Below are 13,295 nucleotides of genomic sequence, written 5' to 3'. Positions count from 1 at the left end.
ACTTTGCGTAAGAGACTTTTATTTTGAAATGGGACGCAAGGGAGCGCTTGTCTTAATCACCTGTGTTGCACGGTCCATGGGAGTTTCTAGAACTACGAAGACCTTTCTGTAGTTGTGGAGAAGGTATATTCAGTTACTTAACGTGAGTAAAAATATTAAAACCACACGGTGGACATACTCTATTAAAAGTACAAATTTCTGCATTTAAAATGTTTCTGAAGAAAAAGTAATTTAGAATAATCAAGAGAATCTATGTATGAAAAGTAAAAGTACCCAATTCAGAGAAATCCGACAGAAACGACAAATCATGTCAGCTGTACTTGTAAACTTATGGCTAGTTTAATTTATAACAAACATCATATTGTATGCTCTCCTCTAATGGTTTTTATGCAAAAATCTTAATTTATAAAGTAACCAGTGGGCAAACAAAAGTGTTAAGGTAAATGTGTACAAAGTACAATATTTTCCTCTGAAATGTATTGGAGTGGGACGAAAACAAAAGATTCAAGTACAAGTACTTGAAATTTGCACAGTACAGTACTTAAGTAAATGTACTTAGTTACATTCCATCATTGCCTTTCTGGATTTGATCTCAGGAGTCAGTGTGAAAATACAGGCCTGAACTCTCTTTTCCTATGACAATTATGATCATCAATACAGAATAACAGGAATAAGAATAGCCAGATATGTGCGTGGTCCTATAGAAAAGCTTATGTGGAGAAAATGTCTATGAATCATTGGACTGGCATTACTGTCTGCCACATTGTCTTTTTTAATATTATCACTGGGGGGCGTCAAAGACAGAAACTCTCACTATTTGCCTTGATGTTTTTATTCTAAAGTATTTTTTAAAGGAGCAACAAGTACGATTTCTCCTGGTCATTAAGTTATTGAATGTCGATCAAAATAGAGTTTCCCTGCAGTCACTCTTCCCATCCAGACTTTACCAGTGGTTCCAATTTGTGTCCAGTAACACTGAGGTCTTTTACTCCATTAGAAGCCACTTCTTAACCACCACCTAACCCACAGAGATGGGTTAAGGCAGGACAGGCAAAAGGTGGTTACAAGGCAGGTACATATTCATTCAGTGCTGGTTAATTGGTCTGCAAAAGTCAGACATGCCCATTGGGCTTAGCTTGCAAATATTCTGTAAACATGTCATGAGATATTCTTGAAACATCATCACTGAATGAATAATCTGACGGTCATTTGTCAATGTGATTTTTCACTGTATTAATGAGTCCACTGACTAAAGGCATCAATTATTGTGGCACATACAAATGAACAATGCAGGGCTGGCTGGAAAATTTTTTCCGAAGCACAATAATCACAATAACAAATGTGTCACACATACACTGGGATTCAAGAAAGGGGCTACAGTATGTGTAATCTGGCTACTTTATGATTTCTGTGAATCTCCTACATTGTGTCACCACAATATAATAACACATAGAAGTCCCTTTAATATTACAATTAAAAAGTGTTTATGTAGCTGATTTATCAACAAATGCCTGTATGAGGGAATTTTGAAAGATAACATCTATGCTGATTACAAAACACTCATTTATTTGCAGGAATTGGATCTACAGGCTGTAATGCAGGTTTTGTTATTGTCAGTGTGTTTACTGTTTTCAGGTGTCCAAAAACAGAAATCAACTGTCCCCACTTGAAATCTCTGTATCTCTCTCTAAAAAAAAAAAATACATGTGACGATTTCAGTCTCCATCCAAGTGAGGAAGAGTTCTTGACATTTATTAGTGTCTCCTTAGTATGAAGCTGAATTGGAGTAGTCCTGTGATTAAGGACGATCTGTCAATAGAGGTGTCACTGTGCCCACACGGTATCACACCAACACTGTTACGTAATTGTGTACCAAATTCGAGCAAAGCCAGACTGAGGCTTCTTGGACAAGATTTATTATGTGGGAGTCTCAGTGCATCTATTTGGGGAGACTTTTGTTATGAAAAAGCTTGGGATTCCCTGGTCTAAAACATAGGAAGTTGTTATGGAAGAAACACATAGGGCTCAGTAAGGGACTGTTCGTTATTCATGAGAGGGGAAGGGAGGGGGGGGGGGGCGAAAAGGGGAATACATGTCAAATACATTTTAAAGCACTGAGGAGGGAATTATGTTTATCATTTCAACTTAGAGGAGGGGCATACATCTTTAAATGGCTGTATTGTGTATTTATTTTTAAGTTTTTAAAGAATGCATGACTTTTTCTTTACTTGTTTTATTTTTATTTTTACATATTTTTCTCCGGTAAACATTGTAATGCTTTGCGTCTCCATTTTTTGGGTTTTTTTTTTTTAAACTCCAGTATAAAAAGGGGCGTAGGTCACTCTGTCAGGTACAATTATCTATCAGAATGGAAGACAACTGGTATAAATAGGAGCGTAGGTCATTCTGACAAGTAAAATATCTACCAGAATGGACTACTACCATAAATAGGGGCTTGGGTTATTCTGACAGCTAAAAATATCAATGAAAATGGACATTTTTACCCTTATTTTCAATTGCCAATACATTTTGGAGATTGTAAACAAAAGTCCCCAGGTCAGAGGCCAATCACCATGCATTACCATGAGGATCACTATCTCTGAACTGTTTAGTGACTCAATACAGAGCTCTGCAAGATATCAAGCAGGTTTAATAACCATGATCGCTGTCAAGGTAACATTTCATAGAGTTAATCTTTTTCAGAGGGCCATAACCAAGTAACTGGTATCATTATGCTTATTAGGTTTGTGACTGACAAAGCTGACACAAAGGCTGGTTTAAAGCACATTCAAACGTTTGCCGATTAACACAAAGCATGCTGTCTGTAATGTCAAAACACAACAAATACGTCTACGTTTATGATGTTATTCCTAATTTGTACCGTCATTAGCGTTTGCTAAAGTTAGCTAACGTCAGTTGGATAACGGTAATTGCGAGGTTACTGAATCCTAGTTGAAACAGCTTAATTTACGCCAACCTAGCTAATGCTATTTGTTGACCAGGTAATGTTAACATTACAAACCGACTTTTCTAAAAGGAGGAACTGCTCTGGTAACGTTATAAGTTAACCGGTACTGGTAAGTGAATTTTACGTGGTATTATTTAAGGTTACGTTAGCTAACAGCGAAGCTTCACTTAGCTCAGCATGTACCAACAGGCAATGTTAGCTCGTGTGCAACATTAGCTAACTAACTATACACATATAGTTATAGTTTTTGCTAGTATGTGTCTCAAATGGATGAAAAAGTGTATACAAAACCATTTCTTGGTCAAGGAGCCCAAACGAAAAGACTTCAGGGGACAAAGGGCAGCTGGACAGACAGGCAGGCAGGCAGCGGGAATTTGGAGGACTGAGGTTCACGGTGTTTTAACCGCCACCTAACCTTATAACCCAGCAGCTTACAAAAACTACCCAACTCCCTGCAAAATAACCCAGAAAAATGACCCAACAGGCTCAACCCAGCGTTTGGGTAGATAAAATAACCCAGCACTTTTTAGGATATACCTCTGTAAAATTCAATAAAAACTTAATTGCAAAATAATAATAATAATAATAATAATAATAATAATAATAATATAATAATATAGAAAGCATGCCATCCAAACCCATTGGAAGGCATTTCTTCTTAAACCACATTTAAGACAAATAAATCTACCTTGTACCTTTCTTTAAAAATCAGCTGTAAAATAAAAATACAAAATTCGAGTTAATATTAACGCAAAATACAGCTATTTGAATTTTGATTTAGAAATTCTAAAGAAAAAAATCCTTTTGAAATAAAATTACACTGTTTATCACAGCCAGACACAGTAAAAACTAAAATTATTGTTGGATTTTCAAATTTCTGACCTTTTTACACATTATATGGGAGAAATGCTTCCCTCATTAAACAAAAAAACCCACACACAAAATCAAATCTAAGATTTAAATAGTGATATTTAATCAAAATCACATGATTCTACATGTCTCATTAATAATTTTGCCATAAATAAACTGTTTGCATTAACTAATCGGCACGCTTTCTTCAGCCCCAGGATTTTGTGCAACAAACAAGTGCAAAATACAAGAAAAGGACCAGGAAAAAAATTATTGCAAATTGAAGGACATTTCTTGCCTAGTTGGTTGGGGCCTTTTCCCATGTTTTGGGAAGAAATCAAACCAATTTGCTCAAAGTTCAGTGGTTTAAATACCTCTAAAAGGCATGTGAATGAAGCACAAGAAAAGTGATGTGTATCAGGGATTCAAAGGGTTCATTTTCAAACATCAAAGGGGTAGTTTTAATCTAATAACTAATTTATGGCAGAGGGAGGGTCATGCATTTTCCCCAACTCACTCAGGGAGGCTCAAGAAAAAAAATCTGTAGTTTTGGGGGAGACAAAAAAAAAAAAAAGGAAATCACACCCTGGCGCCCCTTTACTGGAAAATACAGAACAGTCCCTAAAGGGGCTCTAGGATGTCCTGGGAATAATTTCTGGTGAATATTCAGCAGGAGAGAAAATGCCCGTTATGATGGGGGCAGTCACTTTCTCCACAGCTGCAGCGAAAATCCTCCTCAGTGCGGCTCGCTGGGAAAAATGTGATGCAGATCAGAGGTTTACTCTGAGTCTATGTTGGGGGTCTGCGACACGGCGGGTTTGGGAACCCATGCCACAGTATCCAGCGCTGCTGTCCGCCCCCAGCATTAACCCGGCTATTTCGAGAAACTTCCAGCCCACTTTTCCACGTCACTTCAAGGAATCTTTAAAGCGTCCGTCGCCTGTATAAAATGTTTCAGTACTCGACAGCCAGCAACATGAACGGCATGAAGACGCAGTCGCCGATAATGACAATGGCCAACAATGACAACGACCCTCTCCCCCTCGGCTGGGAAGTCAAAATTGACCCTCAGACTGGATGGCCTTTCTTTGTGGACCACAATAACCGCACGACAACCTGGAATGACCCGCGACACGACACGAAAAAGGTACGTAACGGAGCGGCGGCATAAAGTTGGGTTGGTAACGTTATCGGCTAACGACGGAGAAACTCTTGGACGGCTATTTTATTTGTGTGTCGAACAGCGTCGGTTAAAGTGCGCGTTTCTTCTCCTGTAAAGAAAAGCGTTATGGCTACACCACTGTAATATTAATCTTGTTGACTGTAGGCCTTGTTTGGCACCGTCACCTCCCCCTCACAGACAGCTCATAAGCCTATTATAACGGGTGATCAACCCCGTTATGTTCCCGTGTCATGATCTAACACTATTATTACTCGATGACTCACCATGCTGCATGTAAAGGCTACCTATGACGAGCTTCCAGTATTTTAATAACGTGTCTTTCATGGTGGCAAACACTGCGACGTCCAGCTCATATTAAACTTTTTCCCTTACAAGGATTGGTCCGGTTTACTTTGGCCTGTGCGGAGTATAACTGGCTGCCACTGCATGTCGCGTTCAGCTGTATTTAATACATGTTGTGAAAACATGCAGGTCTGCAGAGAAACCCCCCGTGGGCTGGAGTTAACCTCGCAGGCTGCCAGTTGGTAATCTTTCGCCTCAGAGACAGACACTGTTGTCCAAAGTTAGCGTCCCGAAGAATCTACTAGAAAGACACAGCTGTCAGGGGATCAAATTGGTGCAATGGTGCTGGCAGTGTGCAGTGTCCCATACTGAAATGGCAGAGGGCAAAGGGTCGTTCACAGCTACTTCATAACTTTTGTCTCACGGGAAAATGCCACGGGCTGACATATAAATGCACTTTTTTTTTTGCTCCAGAGGTAGTTGTTTTTAGTGATTAGAGGTCGAGCTTTGACTACTTTTCAGATATATCATTGTCAGAGTGCTGAACTGTCAGCAGACCTGTTGCTTGTAGCTGTCACATAACAGGTGTCTAGTCACTAATATGAGAACAATACAGATTTCTACTTTGGCTTCTGGAAATTTGTGCAGATGAGTCTAACTGACAAACATCCAGGAGTGTGTTGATAGTGTCAGTGTTATACTTAGTGAGATTATTGTGCTATTTTTATTTCTTGTGGGGTTTTTTTTGTTTTGCAATAGCCAGTCCCCAGTAAGGACTTGCTTTTAGTTTTTTAACGAAAACAAATGTATTCTAGGATAGAGTAGCAGTGCTATACTGGTACATCTGTTTATCTTATGGGTTGAAGAAGAACGCAGTTGGACGCAGAATCTAAGCTCTAATTTTATTTTCAAAAGAAAGAGAGCTTTTTAAAAAAAAAAAAAAAAAAAATCTATTAAATAAACTGGTTTCAAGTTTTTAATAGTTTTATACCTTACCTTGAAACCATGATATTTTCCGAAGCGGCTGTCATATTATGAAAATCTAATAGCAATTTAGCCCTATTCAGGGATTATTTATGTTTTTTGTTTGTTTGTTTTTTTGAAACATGAACTGGACTGGAAAAGGTGCGGTCAAATAAGATTGACACAAGGAAAAAATACAGCAATTAACTGTAATTCATATGAATGCAAAAATAATACAAATATTGACTCTTTCTTCTTCATGAGGTCAAGTAAGACAGACAAAAGGAAGAAGTACAGCAATTAAGTGCAATTCATTTGAATGCAAAAATAATACAAATATTGACTCTTTTTTGTCTGGGGGAAGTTTGTTGAAGGGCACAGAGAAAGCATCTCGATCTCTATGTATGACACAATTATGATTAGCTTAGAAAATGTTAGTTTAGAGGGCGTGCCAAACTATTGTGAGTGACTTAATTTAGTCACGTGAATGATGTCAGTGTGACTGTGGAGCAAAATATCACACACAACAAAGCAACTGTCTGACTGGAAATGAGTTGAGGTCCATGTTAATCCAGAGTTCATTTCATTCATCAAATAGTCAAAGAGGTGACACATTTGGCATCTCTCTGTGGTTATGTGACTTTTTAACCTATGAACTTTGCAGTAATCTCAGTACAGGGAGAACTTTCCTATTAAAAATAACTCCAGGTTTTGAAAAAAAACCCAGCCTTTCTATGTTTTAATGTGTCTGTTGGAAGTGTTTGCTGATAACATATTTAGCTGCACATATTCTGATAAGAATCTTGGATTTATGAAGGTTTACTTTTACAGAGGTTTAGATGTCATGCATTTAAATGTAAATGTCCTAGTGGAGGAGCAAGTGCCTATGCAATTTTCCAGATCCAAAGTGATGTTACTTCTTTTACTCAACAGTAAATAAGAGGAACATGGTTAAAAATCCTCAAAATATTTGATAATATTTCATAATAATGAACAATTACCTAAGGTTCAGGAATCATAATGTCAACACTTAACACTTGTAGAGTTTACTGGAAATGGATATACTTACTAATGATGTGTAAACCTTTTTTTGTGGCTAAATTTTTAAAATAATTATAATAAATAAAGGAACCTGCATAATCATCACCTAAAAAGCTAATTAAATGGTATTCTAAGTGCTTACAGTAGAGTCATTAGTTGCTGTCCTCTGCTGGATCTTGTAGTAGAAATAAATGACAAGATTATTCATCGTCATTGCTTTAAAGATATCATTCATCACCTGGGATTTAATATTTGAAAGGTCCTATATTGTAAGAAGTCAGATTTCTATGCCTTTAAATTATAAAGCAGGTAGAGTATCAAAACGCTCCATCCACAGAGAAATGCATACAGTCCGTATTCACAAATTATGCCTTTAAACAAGGCATCTGGATTTCTGTGAAGTTATGATGTCACAAGTATACTATAAAAAGGTAGATACTGCTACTACAATGTCGTTACATTCATTCTGCGGTTGCAATGATGGTGTAGAGAAGCCAAGAGCGCAGATGTTAAAAACCTGGAAACACGGACCAATCAGAGTAGACTGGGCTTTTTGGGGAGGGGGCTTAAAGAGACAGATGCAAAAATGGAGCATTTTAGACAGAGGGTGAATACAGTGGTTCCAGCACAGATTACATGAGAAAAAAATTGATTTTTTGAACATTAAAGCATGTAAACATGTTCTACTAGAACTACAAGAATGAACCAGAAAACAGGAGTAATATGGGACCTTTGCATTTTATCTACTCTAATGGCTGTCTTTCAGGTAAGAGAAGTGTCCGCAAATGGACCCAACATACCACCAGAACCGAGTCCTCAGGAGAACCAGAAAACCTTTGTGAGGGAGATGAAGCACCCCATCCTGCGTCCAGGTTATGTTCCCATTCCCGTCTTCCATGAGGGCGCCGAACTGAGGCAGCAACAGCATCCATGTTACTCCTACATCCAGCCAACCACTGCACAGAATATCCGGTCAGATGGGCGGACGCCTTCCCCAACGCCAGGACTGCACTGCAGGCCTAGATCACCTTTACACGGACCTTCAGATAGCTGCTCCGCTGAGCCTGGAAAGGCCAGTTCACCTGTTTCACAAACAGCAGAGGTTGGATTTGAGTGCATGCTGCAATATTCTATCATTTGTATGCAGAATAAATTACCAAATACTGAGTTTTTACTGTATATTTTTAAGGTTTACACAGCCCCGCATCACCAACCCCAACGGCCCAGCAGCACAGGTCTCCAAGCAGGTTACATCCCCATCCCGGTGATCCATGAGGGTGGAGGAGGCCAAACGCAAACACAGCCTCAGTTAAATCCCTCTGTCTACTCTCAGCGCAACCCCTACTCAGAGCACCAGCAGCCCTTCCATCGCCATCAGGCCGATGAATGGCCTGGATACTCTGCAGCAATGCAGCCTCCCCGGGAAAGAGCTTCTCCCATACTGATTCCCCAGCACCGCGATGCCACTTCTATTCACCTCCAACCTCATATTAGAAGCCAGTCACCTATTGTAACACAGGTGCTGGGAGAAAGGCCGCAGGTAATTTTATTTTTGTGTGTTTTCACTTGAATTTTCTTGATTCATAAAGGATTGATTTTCATGTCAGCATGTGTTGGCCTGTATTGTGATGTTTTTTTGTTTTCTAAGGCTCAGCAGCATGTCCTCACAAGAGACCCGCCCCAGAAAATGGAGCAGGAACAACAGAGCGCTCAGCAGAAACCCGAGAACACACAGCTCCCGCAGCCAATGCATACAGAACCTGATGTCCAAAGGCCTCCACAACCTCAACCTTTCCAACAGCCCCCACCTCAGCAGCCTCAACCCTTCCAGCAGCCCCCACCTCAGCAGCCTCAACCCTTCCAGCAGCCTCCACCTCCGCAGCCTCAACCCTTCCAGCAGCCCCCACCTCCGCAGCCTCAACCCTTCCAGCAGCCCCCACCTCCGCAGCCTCAACCCTTCCAGCAGCCCCCACCTCAGCAACCTCAGCATTTTCAGCAGCCTCAGCATTTTCAGCAACCTCAGCAGTTTCAGCAGCCTCAACAGTTTCAGCAGCCTCAACAGTTTCAGCAGCCTCAACAGTTTCAGCAGCCTCAGCAGTTTCAGCAGCCTCAGCAGTTTCAGCAGGCACCACCTCAGACATCTCCACAGCCTCAGCATCCCGAACAGTTACTGCATTTGCACCAACAGTTCCAGCAGAGCCAGAAACCAGAGCAACCACAACAACATACTGCAGATATCACTGTTCAAATACCTCCAAAACCTGAGGCCCAGGACATGGCAGCTGTACCCCCAGAGGTCCCACCTGCAAAGGTCGAGGCTGAACAGGCTGCTCAGTGCCCAGTGCACCCAGGCTTGGCTAAGGTGCAGCAGATAGTTGAACGGGTCGCTAAACTGGAGCAGGAGGTGAAATGTTTTAATGGAAAGAAAAATGATAAGAAGTACTTGTTACTGGAGGAGCTGCTGACCAAAGAGCTCTTAGCACTGGACTCGGTTGACCCAGAGGGTCGTGTAGACGTACGGCAGGCAAGGCGGGATGGAGTCCGTCGTGTTCAGACCATACTGGAAGAACTGGAGCAACTGGAGGAGCAGCCAGCCAAGCCCGCCAGCGAGCCTGCAGTGGAAGGAGACAACCTGACGCAGAAAGGAGAGCCCAGGATGATCACTAAGGAGAATGCTGAGCTGGCAAAAGAGATATCATAATGACTTTACACTTCATAATTGAGAGGGGAGCAGGATAACCTGCTGTATATTTGATAGTGAACAAGTCTGCTCTGGCTAACTCCTCCTCCTTTATCTACAGCATTTGTGGAAGTTGCATGCATTGATTAACAGTGTTGGTATTTCCTGCCATTCAGCACATAATTGATGGTATCTCAGTGCAATCATGTTTTTCAAGCCAATGTTGTTGCCTTCTGTGTTGTGCCAATGTCTTCATAATAAGACAGCTGTCATGATCAAGGTGTAGACAACAATTTCTAGTCAAATTTGAATAAGAGGCCTTTATCAATAAATGGAAGAAAAGTAGAAGTATTTTCTTAAGAAATATGTGTGGTTGCCTTTTGTCTTGATCAAATATTGTACGAAGCTTTTCTTAATCCAGCCAGCAAATCAGTTAGTACACGAGCGCAAACATCGGGGCTTTAAAGCAGAACTCACTGCAGAACTCAGTCAACAGAAAAGCATTTTCCCCTTTATAGCCACATGGCCGTGTTGGCGCTGCTTTGTCACAGAACACAGTGAATATGTTTATTAGATGCTGCTTTTTGGTGCATTACTGATTTTGCCGTCTTTGCACTTTGCCATCATTGAAATGTATCATGCTGAGCAATCAGCAGCACTTCATTTGAAATATATAAGTTACACGAGTTTTGATTGACGTGTTTGTATGTGCATTGGTTTACTTGTTATTTCAAAACACTATATCAGTATTTATAACATCATATAGTATTTTGGTACATTTATGAATGTGTAATGACAAATGGAGGAGAGACGAGTATCTTACTCGAGATGTCAGACAATCAGCACTTGGTGCTAACGAGGAATCACAGTTGTCAGAATGTATAACTACCACAGCCACAATCTGTAATAACACTAACCCCCCCCCCCCAAAAAAATGGCCTAAAAGCCTTACAGGTGCCAGTGATGAGAAAGTACCCATGGATTCAAAGAGAAATTATAATATTCCTTTAGAAATGTCCAGAGTTACTTTCAAGATTACTCTTTTGTTTGTGTAGTAATTTGTCACTATTATACGATCATTAACCATCTGTAAGGTCGAGCCACTGCCCAGCACACCTTAACAAATTATGGATTGTGGCTTATTGTTGATCACTGTTTATGAGTAGCAGGTTGATGCATTGTTGAAAATAAGTCACGTTGGTATGTTTGAAAATAAAAATGTATTTGGCAAGGACTTTGACTAATATTTGAGTTCCCACATATTCTGTTTTTCATTTTTTATTTAGGACCATGTCAGGGACTGTTCTTTACTTATCAGAGTAGGGAGGTAGCTGGGGTGCAACTTCATTTTTTTTATATCATGACCCGAGTGACTGAGGGTAAATGCATGACCCTCCCACCACTATTAATAACCATTTTTCACAGTTTCTGGCAATGATAGATGGTGTGATTTTGGAGATCTTAAAAAAAACACAAAACATGTCTTTCAATCAAACTCACTTGTGGGTTTTAGGGTTCTGAAGATAATTAATATAAATACAAAACATAAGCATTTAAAGTTGAACGTCTTTCCCCTAAGCCAAATCAAAAAACATAACTCCCTATGCAGTGCTTAAAAAAAAGGGAGTCCACACAAGAAATTTAGTAAAATCAGTTATGATTTATTAAACTTACACAAACAAAAACAAGCAAACCAAACCAATCAAACAAAAATCAGCCATACAGAGTGGATGTCTGCTGGAGGAAGTGAGCCAACACCTGGGCCAGCTTTTATAGTTGCGAAGGCCCAGGTGAGCCTAATCATGCAAACAACCCTCCCACGTCAGCAAGATGCCTGATGAGGCTGGCCATGTCAGCCTCCCAAGACAGTGGGAGGGGTGTAGCACCTGTTTTACACTAGCTCCTCCCCTCATAAGTAAGGAACAGTCCCTTAGTAGTTGTTTTTTGAGTATTAGGTATAGTACTTTCTTTGCAGTATGCCTAATACTGAATTGAAGCTCCACCATGTTTACTCCCTGCAAAAAGCATCCACATTTTAATAATTTATTAGCATGCTCCACATTTGGATTTGGAGATGTGTGCTGTATGGCTTGGTTTTCCACTGAAGGGTTTTCGATGGTAAGATTAATGTCTCTGTATGAGGTCAGCTGCTCCCTGCCTTTTCCCTCAGAGCCCCACTGAGTCATAACTGAGAACATTTTTGCCGCCTTATTCCTAGGAGGGTGGAGACATTTCAAATGTGTGTAAATGGCATGTTTTGTCCTTTTTATACCCAAATGGCCCTGAACTATAACATCAGAAAAGGGATTTGGTTACTGTTGTTTGTTTTATACATAATCCCTCATTTCTCCAGATCAAGTGGCAAGTCTGGGTGTCACTAAACAAAGGACGCTGAGGCTGTCATGTTTTCCTGACATAAGGCATAAAATGCTTCATCATTGTAGATGTACAATGAAATTTTCTTTGGTAGTCTCAGGCTGACAGCTGTACACACAAAATTCAAACATTAAGAAAACGCATAACACAAGGTAAAACCACATAGACAAGATAAAACAGTAAGTAAAAGGCAGCAGCTTTAAAATGTTTTGTAAGTGAAGTTATTACACAATACAAAGTGCATGTTTAAATCAGTGCTCAGCAGCTATAAAAAATGCCTAAAAAATGAGGCAACAATGTCCAGATTATTATTATTGAGTAGATTATTAATTATATATTTAACATTTATTACATACTTTTACTTTTTTGCAGTTTTTAGATCATGTCCTTGTTTATTTTTGTTTTTACTTTTTTTCCCAGTTTTATTTTCCTGAGCTTTTTATTTTTATTTTCTAATTTCTTGCAAATTGTTGGGTAATTTCTGCTTAAGTAGCTCATTGCCATATTACGTTTTTTTTTGTTTTTTTTTTAAAGAAATCAAGTCAATTTGCTCTGGTTAATAAAAAATATATTTAAAAAAAGGCTTAACATCCTTAGTTTTCTCTTTCATTACAATGGGGAATCCAGTTAGGCTATGTTTTATTTGGGTTTGGACAAAAATAACAAATAGTATACAGTGCAAGTGCTTATTTGAACACTTCACCTAAAAAGTTAAAACATTCCTAATGTTGTTAAGAACACAAAAATTAACATACAGAAAATAATATGACAACAGAAAAATGATAGAAAACCATTAACAAATATACAGTACATATAACATCAATAAAAACAATAGAGCAATCAAAGAAATAAACATGGTGTCTTTCAAATGCAATAACATTTAATGAGTTAACCATATAGATGATAATGACTATAATCACTATAGTAAACCATGTAAATAGTTTCATTATGTA

The 13,295-nt window shown here is 39.3% G+C and overlaps 1 protein-coding gene across 1 annotated transcript; it reads left to right on the top strand.

Annotated features, from left to right (window-relative positions):
• The first annotated feature begins 4,721 nt into the window (after positions 1-4,721).
• Positions 4,722-11,200, top strand: bag3 (BCL2 associated athanogene 3). The gene is made up of 4 exons (XM_042502513.1): positions 4,722-4,964; positions 8,053-8,388; positions 8,476-8,826; positions 8,935-11,200. Exons 1-4 carry the CDS (start codon positions 4,767-4,769, stop codon positions 9,985-9,987), a joined length of 1,938 nt encoding a protein of 645 aa, XP_042358447.1. The 5' UTR covers positions 4,722-4,766; the 3' UTR covers positions 9,988-11,200.
• The last annotated feature ends 2,095 nt before the right edge of the window (positions 11,201-13,295 follow it).

The sequence above is a fragment of the Plectropomus leopardus genome, chromosome 15, assembly GCF_008729295.1.
Source record: "Plectropomus leopardus isolate mb chromosome 15, YSFRI_Pleo_2.0, whole genome shotgun sequence".
Lineage (NCBI taxonomy): Eukaryota > Metazoa > Chordata > Actinopteri > Perciformes > Serranidae > Plectropomus > Plectropomus leopardus.
Note: the sequence above shows the minus strand (reverse complement) of the source record. Positions and strands in the feature narration are given on the sequence as shown.

Excerpts from the sequence above, each read along its gene's own strand:
- bag3 (XM_042502513.1), top strand. The coding sequence starts at position 4,767 with ATGTTTCAGTACTCGACAGCCAGCAACATGAACGGCATGAAGACGCAG. Across the intron at positions 4,965-8,052 it reads CGCGACACGACACGAAAAAG|GTAAGAGAAGTGTCCGCAAA; the intron begins GTACGTAACGGA and ends GCTGTCTTTCAG. Across the intron at positions 8,389-8,475 it reads CTGTTTCACAAACAGCAGAG|GTTTACACAGCCCCGCATCA; the intron begins GTTGGATTTGAG and ends TATATTTTTAAG.